Source organism: Lepisosteus oculatus, chromosome 3 (assembly GCF_040954835.1).
Source record: "Lepisosteus oculatus isolate fLepOcu1 chromosome 3, fLepOcu1.hap2, whole genome shotgun sequence".
Taxonomy (NCBI): Eukaryota; Metazoa; Chordata; class Actinopteri; order Semionotiformes; family Lepisosteidae; genus Lepisosteus; species Lepisosteus oculatus.
Window position 1 is genome coordinate 67,595,821 of NC_090698.1, and position 12,681 is coordinate 67,608,501.

General features: G+C 40.4%; 1 protein-coding gene across 8 annotated transcripts in view; it reads left to right on the forward strand.

The window, feature by feature from the left end:
* Positions 1-12,681, forward strand: part of LOC102696748 (protein unc-13 homolog B) — a 92,106-nt gene that overhangs the window by 49,457 nt on the left and 29,968 nt on the right. For 4 of the 8 annotated variants that reach the window (XM_069187417.1, XM_069187414.1, XM_069187415.1 and 1 more), the window contains exons 20-27: positions 273-314; positions 3,751-3,877; positions 4,350-4,446; positions 4,640-4,783; positions 6,753-6,830; positions 7,660-7,737; positions 11,441-11,461; positions 11,986-12,006. In XM_069187417.1, coding sequence (XP_069043518.1) covers positions 273-314; positions 3,751-3,877; positions 4,350-4,446; positions 4,640-4,783; positions 6,753-6,830; positions 7,660-7,737; positions 11,441-11,461; positions 11,986-12,006 — 608 coding nt within the window. The remainder of the gene's footprint in view (positions 1-272; positions 315-3,750; positions 3,878-4,349; positions 4,447-4,639; positions 4,784-6,752; positions 6,831-7,659; positions 7,738-11,440; positions 11,462-11,985; positions 12,007-12,681) is intronic. The other 4 variants (XM_069187420.1, XM_069187421.1, XM_069187418.1 and 1 more) reach the window with 3 other exon arrangements.

The window sequence follows — 12,681 nt, forward strand, 5'->3', positions numbered from 1 at the left end:
ACGTACCATGTTGTGAGGCAGGAGTGTCCTTCTACTAGAAAACTATAATTGCAGTGAAATCTGCAGGCACAAGTGGTAACTGAATAGTAGAATCTGTAGATAATGTTAGTTCGCTAGTCATGATAGAAGGTAGTATCGAAATACTGCTGTTGCACTTTACTCATTTTCCTCGCATTTTCATAGTTTTCTTGCCTCTTTTTGCAATTATCATTGTGTTTCTTTCATACTGTCTGCCAACCCCTCTCTTCTGGCTGTCCACATTTCCATTCCAGCTCCTGCAGTATTCCGCGTCCGCAAAGTCCACTTCTATGGCGGTAAGAGGCATTAACCATCCCAGCACACTACTCCCATTGGTCCAGGTCCCCACTGACCACTCCCCTTTGCTCTCAGTCATGACATCACACATGATCCCTCAGCAGACTCTTGTCCTTGTACTTCAGACATCCAAGGCAAGATCTGCCAGGTAGCCCGCTAGAAGTCCATAAGCCAAGCTTGAGCAGATTGAGTGTCTTTTCATGCTGGACACCATCTCAAAAAGCGCACTCTAATGAGTCGTGTGTATCTGTAAATGGTGGCTTAAAAGTTCTAAAGTAAAATAATCAGTAGCAAGGTTAAGCAAATAGTCATTTTATTTCAGAAGATTTTGCTATCTGTGAAGCACTGTCTCTTGACAAACATTTCATATACTCTTGACTTAAGCATTATGCTTAAGATCTCTGAATTCTGATATTTTACTCCAGCCTAATCACAAGAAACACCACTTTTTTTGAAGGCCACAGGTAAAATACAAGAGACCATTTCTTGTTTACGGGGGCAAATGACTTTTTGATTTTTTATTTTTGCCGAGACCCTTGTTTCTTGTGAAAAGATTTACTGACAGGGAAAGGTGAACAGGGTCTGAGGTATCTCCACAGAGAACAGTAAGATATGCTGAATGTGGTGTATTTGAATACCCTATTCATATTTTGGCTTATACTCTTTTTCATGATTGATCTTTACACCAATGCATTCTGAAGTATCCTGTCATTAGAAACTGGAGACAATAAAACCCTAAAGTTTAGAAAGTTTGGGTACTCTACTTGAAAAAAAGAACATGAATCCCAAAGCTATGTCAGTTTTTTTTTTAATATACTTACCACCTTCATAACTATTTTCTAACAGGTTAATGCAGTGGATGCAATTCACTGTAGGCTTTTAATAATGCCTTCCATGTTTGAATAGTGTATCACAAAGAATGTCCTCTTACAATGAGATTTGTAGATTTGTCTGTTCCCACTAGTAGATTGACCAGAAAATCGGCTTGTTGTTCTGATGAGAGCATTACAAATACAAATAGCTATTTCCAGAGATTGAGTTTATCCTCGTTCCCCAGTTGATTTGTCCGTGAAAAACACACTTTTGTCATTTGTATATTGGATATGGTGTTTTGGGAATGTGGACAACAAGGATAATGATGTCACGGCAGGCTCTTCTGTAACTCTTTAAGCCAATGTCATATGAGAAGGTGTCACGTTAGATAAGAGATACAGTACGTCTGGAGAGTGTGGCCCTTCTATCGTGCCACACTGGGAGATTTCTGTTGTAAAAGCTGCTGACAGGCATGCGAAACCCCTCGGAGCCTTGATGTCTTCAGCTTTAAGAGTTTGGCTTGGGCTAAGGCGTTACAAATGGTGCTGCGACGCAGGCGAATGGGATAAGTTTGAAAGGCCTCTCGTTGGGAGCAGAATTTGCAGCACATCTACAAGAAAGGAACAGGCAGCTTTCTGCGGCACTGGCCAGGCATCTGTCTTCTTTCTTTCTGTTTATCTTTCCCTGCCTGTCACTTGCTACTCGCTCCTTCTCGCCTCATCCTCTGTTCACTGATGTGGGTTATTAAAAGCAGCAGCTCCTGGCTCTTCTCTCCCACTTCCAGCACAGCGCTGGCTGCCTTGGCAACTCTTTCACAGAATAATCAGAAAATCCAGCAACAGGGAGATCTGAGTAACTGGTATTTTTCCGGTTGGTAATTCAGAGATTTTTCTGAAGACGTGAAATGTCATGGAATACACTTTTAGCTGTATGGGATTGTGAAGTTATTTTTTTTTCTCATTGCATTTACATTTGATAAAATAAATTACCTTCTTTATGAGCTGATGCATTAACTCTTTGCTTTCTTAATAAAATATACATCCAAATGGTTGTACTATGAATATATTGCATATATAGTTTATTAAAATCATTAATGTAATCTAGCAATCCCTCTCTGGTTTTCTTGACTTTATTTTTCTTTTATACTGTATTTCTTAAGCTTGCCATCACGGTGAGGTGTTTTAACACCCTTGTAGAGCTTCAGTAAATAGATACTGGAACCAGTTCAATCAGTTCCCTTGCAAATAGAAAGTTATCTTCTATTCTACAGTATATGCAAACAATTCAAGCAATAACATACAATTGGGGTGGTAATAAGCAAGACCACTGTGAATTAAACCCTCTGGTATCTGCTAAAGACCAGCCCAGTTAAACACCCAAGAAGAGGGCAAATGTTTAATGGAGAATTTTAACCTGAACTATGTTGAAACTGTTTTAACTCTTTTTTTTATTGATGTATCTTTACATTGAAAATCATTTTTTAAAGTTTATTTTAAAACCAAAGACAAAAACCTGGTCAGCAAAGAATGGTTTAATGCCAACATTTTTTCCATGAGGACAGTACATCTTAATCTGCTGGTGGAAGCTTATCACTGAACACACATCTGTGAGCTCTTCCAGTAGATGATACTGCTCTCATGTTCAGCACAGCTCATGGCCAGAGGACATCCATATTGGATTTTCTGGAATTAAAATAAATCCCTGTATTTGTAATCAAACCAGCTAGAAAAACACAATGTGCAAATGTCTGTATTTGTACTATTGTTGGCTATGCTAATCTCCCCACTGCCTCTTGTTAAAAGAGTGGGCAGTGCTTGGCACAGCTTTGGAAGGAACTGCTGTTCCACTACAGACACTGCCTTGTGTTCTGAGCTGATAGGTCATATTTATTGTAACCCAGATCCTCTGGGTCACTAGGGTGCGTGCAACAATTTTGACTGGCTGAATTCCCCCGTCACAAAGACTAACAGACCTGTTCAGAGGGTTTCTGCTTGATGTGCTGAAAAAATACTCTCCACATGTTTCCATTCCTGCTTTATTCTTTGGTGTGAATCATTTCTGTTCCTTTCTTTGTCTTATTTGGTCTCATTAAAAAGTCCTTGTACTGCTTATTAAGTAGACCGTCATCCTAATCGGGTCAGTATACAGAAGGGTAATTTTACAACTTTTGTTTTCTTTATTACATTCCTAAAATCACAAAAGCATCAGTTTTGCACTTGAAGACAGTCGTAGCCGGTCAAATCGTGGGTTATTTTAATCCCATTGGAGATTAAATTTTTGGCGTCGCTCTCTGGTAGAATAAAACGCAGAAGGCTAGCGTTTCCCGCGCTAGTGGTTTCCTTGGAAGGCCCTGGCTTTTCTGCTTTCTAATCTTTCTATTTTCATATTTGTATAAGAATATTTGCTACACATTGGGAGAATTTAGAAAGTGTAACCTACAAGCAGATTTTATGTTCCCCCCGGGAATGCCTTCCCATAATCGGTACAAGTGTACGCACTGTATGAGGTGGCACAGACAGCACCCGGGCCTCTCTTTCCCATTGAAACAGGTTCATCAGAGAGCAGCTGTGCTGTGCATGTCCGCTCATGTTCACGTCTCTTCATGGTGTTTTTTTTTCCCAGAGCACGAGAAGCAACGCCTGTGTAAGAGTGCCGATTACATGAACTTGCATTTCAAGGTGAAGTGGCTATACAATGAATACGTCAAGGAGCTGCCTGCCCTCAAGGGCAGCGTACCAGAGTATCCGGCGTGAGTAGCTCTCCTCCAGTGTCTTGCTGTAGTTGTCCCTAAAAGAAAACATTCTCCACTGTAGCACCAGTAATGGACAGAAAATACCTGCTTTACCCTCGCATTGTTTAGCAGTATTTTACTGGTTGTAGTTTTCCATTGGATGACCTTATGTGTTACTATAAAACTTTCTTCGTAGTAGCCTCTCCCTTGGATTGCCTGTGAAAAAATATTTGGGCAATTTGTAACTGTTAGATTTGTACATTAAAGTACTGTATGTGCCTTTGGATGGATGACAAAACCTCTCCTTGTGTGTGTATGTGTGTTCATTTTAATCAATCCAATGTGAACAGGATGTCTCCGGTAACATGTAGGTGTGAGTGAAGCTACAGAACTGTTGGCATCTGTCTCACTTTGTCAGCCTGTCTGTGCCTGACTAAACCTGTTCATAGTCTCTGCTTCTTTGTTGACTGAGTGTCCCCCCGATCTGCAGGTGGTTCGAGCAGTTTGTATTGCAGTGGCTGGATGAGAATGAGGAGGTATCTCTGGAGTTCCTGCATGGTGCCCTGGAGAGGGACAAGAAGGATGGCGTGAGTTTAACAATTGGTTATTTTATTAAACAGAAGAATCTCATTTTAATAGCGCGATCACTTCTTTGTGGTTGTCCTTTTTTACATGCATTTTTTACTTGGCTGAAATACCTTTTACCGTATCTGGCCATGACTGAGGAAAAACAAATCCCTCATGCTCTGTGCTGCACTGACCCCACCCTGCCTCTCTCAGTTCCAGCAGACCTCCGAACATGCTCTGTTCTCCTGCTCAGTGGTGGATGTGTTCACCCAGCTCAACCAGAGCTTTGAGATCATCAAGAAACTGGAGTGCCCTGATCCTACCATTGTGGGCCATTACAACAGACGCTTCGCCAAGGTGTGTGGGTGTAGTTCATGCAACAGCCCTGTCCAGGAGCATCCTTATATTAAATGAAGACAGCACTATCAGTTGTTGTTTTATTTTACTTTGAATTAAAAGTGGTGGATGTAACTTTATATCTGAATATACATTATCGTTATCTTAACATACCTGTATGATATAAAATCTGCCCTGTTTTACTCACTTGAGTTACCTACCCAGGGTAATGAATAGATTTCCATCGTAGTTCAGGAATTCTGTGGCTAGTTTGCTAAATGAAAATTCTCTGCATGACCTCTTAATCCCCATCCTCTGGGACATATTATTTGAGAAGGACTTACAGTAGAAACATTTTATTTTTGCTCTTTCACAGTACCTTAAAAAAATCACAAATTAGAATTCCAAACAAGCAAAACTTAAATTCAAATGCGTGTCCAAACGTATTCTCCACTTCACAGTCCATCGCAGGAGATCATTATGCAGTGGTACAGGGCTTGTGCTGTGATGTTATTACCACACAGTATAGACATTTCTTCTATAAATTCTTGCTTTTTGTATGGTTCAGCTTGACTTGGTTCTTTAATCTGCCCTATTACATAAACTTTAAGAGAAATAATTTGGAAAGTCACAGAGATGATGGAAGGGAAATATTCTGAGAGAGTAAATTAGCGTGGCCTCATGCTGTGAGAGAACTGGCCCAGCATTACAACACTGCTAGTGATTTCAACCACTTTCTTACTCCATATTACTGTATACCTACCCATAGTCACAATATGTAGCTGTCGAAATAACAGCACTAGAGAAATTAGCCCTGGAAGGGAGGTTTATACAGTATAGTTCAAAATCAGTTAAATCAATAATAAAAACTGGTGTTCTCTGCTTCTCCATATCCCTGAGGTCATACCACTCTATGCAGTAATTAGTGTTAAAAAACAGATAATTTTTCATCAAAAGACAAATTTCGAAACTTAGCCATATGAAATATTAATTTGTCAGAGATAGTCATCATATTTATTTTCAGCTGTTAAGAGCCAGGCATAAAGCAGAGATCAGGATTGTGAGGTAATGTGATCTGTTGGTGACATTTAATCATTCACATTCACATTTAATCATTTCACACTGCGATTAATGGTAGGATCTGAAGTTGAAGAGGATGTAACAGATTGAAAAAGCTACTTATTTTTTTTGCCCAACCTTACTGGAACTTTTAGTTTTATTTTAGAGACCTCTTTCTGTACTGTACTGTACCCAGTGTACTGTGACATCAAAAAAACAAAATTTTGGAAAAAATATGGACTTTATCATCTGAAGGTTTTACAAAGGTTTCAGGTTGTATTGCAGGTATGTATTTGTCATCCTGAATTATGGTGATGTCAATATCGCAGTCCATCCATAACTCCCAGCCTTAAATAATGCTGCTTGTTGTAATTCTCAGCATTTAAAGGTTTGGAGTTTTAAATTATGGGTGTACTTTCTGTTGACCTCCATCAAGATAAACAAATAATTGGTTGGATTTGAGAGGAAGATATTCTCTTACATCCTATAAATACTGTGTGGCTGTTTGTAGTTTATATATCCAGAAGCATTTTGTGATTTGTCCTTGAGGAACTTTGAATCACAGAGCTGTGATTGTTTTCTTGTCTTTTTGATCTTAGGTGTGCTTAAAATGAAATTATTCTGGCTCTTCACTCAGCATAGCCTTTATTCTTCTTGTAGATACGTGAAGCAGCACCCAAACATACATGAAAAAGCATAAATCCAGGAGACTTTAGGTATTCCAAAGGGATTCTCTCTCCAGAAGAGGAAACCATTCATCTGTGGACCGAGAGATTAGTTACTAAACTGTTTGAAGTGATAACCTCTTCCTTGCTTAGGTCTAGTGGTGACACTTATGTTTAAAGATATAGTAGTTAGTAGAAAATACATTTTTTCTTTGGTTTTTAAGGCATGTGCCTACCTACAGACAATGATTTTGTTTTATCGACAGACCATCGCTAAAGTGTTGATGCAGTATGCTGATATTGTGACCAAAAGCTTCCAGACCTACTGTTTCAAGGAGAAAATAGTAAGTGCATTGGCATGATGTGATTATATCTGTGCCTTTTAACCAATTTCCCAATATAAATGTATAGTGACTTCATGGGTAGAGAGTCTGATAAAGACAAACAAATATAGCAGGTAGCATGTGTAATTTTATTGAAGTAGGAACCTGAAAACTCTTTGATTCACATAAGAAGAAATAACAGATCCGCCTATAATCCTTGTTAAAGATATATCTAAATTAAAAGCAACAATAATATGAGAAATTAGCTTCTCTTTTTTGTGCTGTTTGCTAGTAGCTTATTAATATTATTGATTCACATTCCCACTATCCCATTCCCAGAGAATCAACCTCCACAAAATGGAGCAAACACCACCAGCTTTTCATTTAATGATGTGCTTTCTGTCCTCAGTGCTGAATCTGACAGTTTTGTACCCACTGGTTATGCATGGTGTGTGTAATTCTAAATGATCATTTTGTAAATCCCACTCTTCCGAGTTTGAAAGCTTCAGTCAGCGCTCTTTGATGTTTCGGATCCATCAAACCATCATTTCTGGATGGAGGGAAATGTCTGCAGGTTGCAGCTTAAGTTTTCTATGAGATTATAATATTATATGGTTTCTGCTTTCTAGAAAAGCTGTGCATCCGTTTTATTTTCATATTTTATGGGGGTTAAACTGCACTGCCTCAAATGCCTGCAATATGGAGGACAGATGAAAACTTGCTGTGATGTACTGTAGTAGGACTCTATGAAAACTGTGGGCTGTTGAGCTGTGTGTCCTCCAGTGTGCCAGGGGCTAAGTCAGAGCCTGGTCAGTAACACTGCAGTATCTGTCTCTCTCCCTCCCTCCAGCCCTGCATTCTAATGAACAACATTCAGCAGCTGCGTGTCCAGCTGGAGAAGATGTTTGAAGCCATGGGCGCCAAGCAGGTGAGTGGAAAGAAAAGAGGGAAGTGGTGCCTTTGCGCTGTCCATACAACTGAATGCTTACAACGAAACTTCTTAAAGTGGAACATCTGTTACTGTACATTGCAGATGGGTCCAATTCTTACTCTTCCGTGCAGTTTCTACAGCAGCGGCCCTCTGTTAAAGAGTACTCCTTCTGAACAGAAGTGTCTCTGCTCTTCCTCACGACAGCCCTGCCTGACTAACCTGACAGATACGGTAGCAGCTCAATGACATTCTGTCAGAGCCTGTAGCCGGGGTACAAGCTGATGTCATATCTGTGGGAGGAAAGACCTGGAGCAGTTATGGACTGTATGTTCTTAATCAAGAGTCAGGTCCTACAGGACTTTCCTACCCTTGGCACAATGATCATAGATGACATTAACTCAGCTTAATTGTCAGCATAGGTGAGGAAGTAGCTTGATCTGAAGGGTATTGTACACTAGATCTGTTCCTGCATTCAATTTGAACTTACAATATGCAATTATAATGTGACAATCAGTTGAACAAGTATATACATTTCCTTTCGTACTTTAAACAATCACAAGTTAGACAGAACTGCCAGAAACTCCTAGTTTACTCACAGCAATATGCTGCTTATTACGTGTATTTGCAGTATATAGGAAAGACTTTTGATCAAACATCATGGGATCAGGGATTAGTGTTAAAGGTGTCTCAAAATTACAGTTGCAAGAAAAAGTTTGTGAACCCTTTGGAATTACCTTGAATTCTGCATTAATTACTCATAAAAATGTGGTCTGATCTTCAGCTAAGTCACAATAATAGACAAACACAATCTGCTTAAACTAATAACACACAAACCATTGTACTTCTTCTTGTCGGTACTGAACACATTGTTTAAACATTCACAGTCTAGATTGGAAAAAGTATGTGAACTTCTAGGCTAATGATTTATCAACTGTATATACCGTAATTGCAAAATATACAATTCTTTTGATAATGGTGCTGTATATCTACTGCTCAATGCAGGTACTGTAGGTATGAATATGTATCTGCTGCATTTATTATTTATATATAATATATTTAAATGTCTTGAAACATTCATTTTGAGTTTCCAGCTTATCATATTCACCGTCATTTTGTTTTGAGCTTTTGGTATGCATGTGATCTTGGCTGTTGTGTCTACTTGAAGATAAAGCTGCAGAAACGTTGAGATATAGTATGTCTACTGTGCGATTCATTTAATAGGCAGTAGATAATCAATACAGCATAATATTTTATGGATAATAACTTAAACCCCACCCCCACTCCCATCACACCCACAAGGATATGCAGTACGTGTGCCAGTTCTTGTTACATCCTGTGCCTCTGTGGATGTAATGACACAAAGCAGGATGCCCATTCAGTACTGCTACTTTGTATGAACTAAAGGGAGTGGCTGTAAATAGTAGAAACAAATGTCCTGTAGTGTGCTCTCTGAAGGCACCAGTTCTGTAGGGTTTGGGCATTTACTGGGACAATTATTAATTGTAGCAGTAAATCACAAAATGATTCTTTTGATGGCTTTAGAATCCAACCATGCGATATAACTCAAACAACGCACACACACAGGTACTAGTACACGAGGATACATTTATTAATACATAGAATATGCATGTAAGCCTAACAGATCTTATCGAGAGGGTTATCAGAATACAAAAGGTATATATTCAGTCAGTTACAAAGAGTTACATATATCAAGAGGACATACGTTCAGTACAGTATATCATTCATTTAGACCATTTCGTAAATGCACTTGGTTATAACTTCTACATTGGATACTCAAAACAAGTACATAACTCTTAGGAATTAAATTGATATCAACTGGTTGGGATAACAATTGAATTCTCGAGCAGTAATGCAGTGAAGTTGAATACTCATCCAATCTCTGGGGATTCAGATCTCCTGCGGGCTCTCTGGCTCCGTGCCAGGCTGTGCTGTGCGGTTTGCGACAGTGCGCTGCAGATGCTCACTGACCGGCTAGTGTTGGCTTTAACTAGCAAAGTTTGTGCACAGGAGAAAAGATGACTGTGAGTCCCAGCAGGTCAGGAAGAGGACCGGTTCGTTCCTGATGAAGCGCTAGTTCTGAATAGTGATTCAGCTGTCCACAGTTCTGACCTGTTCATGAGGCTTGCTGCTGGTGCTAACTTCGGGTGGATCCTCTGGTTACTCTCTGGCAACCTCTGCTCTTGACTCTTAGAACAAAGGAAAGTTCTGGCACTCGGACACACTGGCCGTTCCGTGGTTGTCCGGGCTGAGTCTCAGGATGGTCAGGAGGCGCGCTGCGAGAATGTCCTGCCCTTGGGAGCCTTCTGCTCCTGGGCCGTCCTGCCCTGGAATTCTCCTTTGAATTCCCTTTAGAAACGTCCACAGAATAGTCTCTCAGGCCCTCTGTGTTGCATGTTTTTACCTGGAGGAACTTCAGCTCGTTCATTGGCTGAAAGTTTCATGGTCATCAGAGTCCCACGTGGGTTACTCGGCCCTACCAGTCCCTGATTGGTTGATCAAGGTGAGATATGAGTCACTCCTGACACTTAGGAATGCAGTCCAGATGTCCATCTGGCACTCCCTAGACAGATAGGCGCCAATGGATGACCATTGATCATGATAGCCAGGCTTAGCTAAGTGCATCCCCATTTGGGAGCTGTCCCTTATCAAAAGAAAACATCTTTAAATCAGCCTGCATGAATAGCTTCTCTGTGGCTGCACCACAGAGATGAAGAGAGAGATGGGGCCTCATTTGGGAAAGCACCGCAACACTTAATTCTGTCTTATTAACAAGCATTGCCGCTACAGTCCTAACGCAGTCAGAAACCTTACAGTTTCTCACCAATTTTAATTGGTTGTAAGGTACCTGTAGTTTTAGCTTAAGCAGGTACAGTAAGGGTATGTTAGACACCCTTGCTTGTATTATCACTTGCCCTTGGTCTTTTATACCAGTTTAATTGCTAGAAGTTGAAAACATGTCTTGTCAGCTCACACTTCTATCATGCTTGAAAAGCACAAGTACAGGTGCCTGCCCTAGAATCTGTTCTAGACCTGACCTAAACCTTTGCTTTTACAGTGCATGTGCAATGCAATTCACAGTAAGTACGACTAAACAGTACCAAAGAGACAAATGAGGACAATGCATTGCATGATTTCTTTACCGGGCTTGAATACTGCAAGAGTGTACAGCCGGTATCACTTTCAGGTCACTGCTCTAAAAATGTTGATGCTTTCTCCATCATTGTTGAGCCACACCAATGCTAAAGAATGCATACTGGAGTGAGGAGGAAATTTCAGTCTGCGGTAACTCAAGGTCACTGAGCACGGGCAGCGAGTAGATCTCAAAATAAGCCTAAAATAAGATGAAGCCCATTGTATTTCTCCAGCCAGACATGGAAAGAGAGTACAGAGTAGTGGAGATCTGTGAGAAGGGGACCCTGTGGTGTATCTGTGAATGGAGTAGCACAAAATGAGACAGAAAAGACAGACCCCTTTCCTACAGCCTCAACAATTACCTCAAGCCATTTCTGTGGCTCCATACAAGGACTTATGACATTGACATTTTGCAACGTACTGTACAACACAAGCTGTTAGCTGGGAAATAAGATCTTTAAGTCTCCTGGCTGTTGTGTGTTGAAAAGCCCTCTGAACCCTGCACACTGAATCTCTTGAGTCGTCTCTTTCTTCTCTTCCCTCTCAGTTGAAAGAACAGCAGGAAAAGGTGGGTGACATTAGAGTAGAGTTGAGTTACTGCCCCTTAGCTGACTGCTAGCCTAAAGTCCCATAACTTTCTGCTCCAATGTGGTCATCCTTACACCTCCTCTCCCTTCTCCTTTATCCCTGCTGGCCTACACTGCTGCACACATCACTTCTCCCTTAGAAAGAGATAGCTCTTGCCACCTCAGAACTCGGGAGTTTTGCATCTGTAATTATGATCTGTGACTCTCCTGCACATTCCTAGATAAAAACAGTACCTACAGTACGTACTGTATATACAGCACCTGTCTTGGCTTTTCCAAAGGATAGAGCAAAGAAAATGAATAGAAGCCAGACCCTGGCTTCAGGTTCATATGGGTAATTTAGCTTGAGGCCTAGAAAGGCAGAACCCCTAGAATCACTGACAAAGCTGTCTTTTTGATCAATCCTTCAACAACACATGACAGTGTTCTTTTTCAGTTTATCGTCCTCTCTAATAAAAGTGACTAACACTTATAAATCTGGACTCTCTTCTCTACTCTTGACTAGTTGGAAGAGAAAGATGAAAAGGTGGGTTTTTGTTTGTGAGAATGTTATTAATTTGCTCGCTTTCTGCCTGCTCTGTCCTGTCCTAATAAATGGAATTTAGACATGTCTTATTAACTTGGATTTAGCTCTTCATTTTAAACCAGTTCTATGGCTCAGATAAAGTCCACAGCAGCTGCTGGTTGGTACTTGTTTTGATCTGGCAGGTAAGGGGGCTCAATAAACACTGTTAGGCAGCTTAGTGCATGGTCAGAGTCTCTTGACCGTTCCATTGAGCATCAAGGGATCCATCATATTGAGGCAGACTGAGGTGAGGCAGGTTTCTGTGGTGCCCCACGGTTCATAGAGGGAACTTATCAAGAGGCAGGGAGGAAAGAGGTTTTACCTGTCATGCCCATTTCTTGTGGAGGTCTTTCTAGATATTAGACTTGTAGAGTCTGCTTTAAAATTGTCTTGTGTAGTTTTTGCATAGCAACTTTCTTTTATTTTTATAGTTCATTTCACAATGTGCTTTGGCTGTTTGCTGTTCAGTTCAATGCCTTAACTAAACTGCTGTAGATGGTAAATGTAATTAAGCTTTTTTGTGTTCCATAATACCAACACAATACAAATGCCTCATTGATAGTTCACAAAATAGATAAGTAACATACTACATTATTGTGGATTAACACAGGGCATCTTGAGGGAGCCTTTTGAATG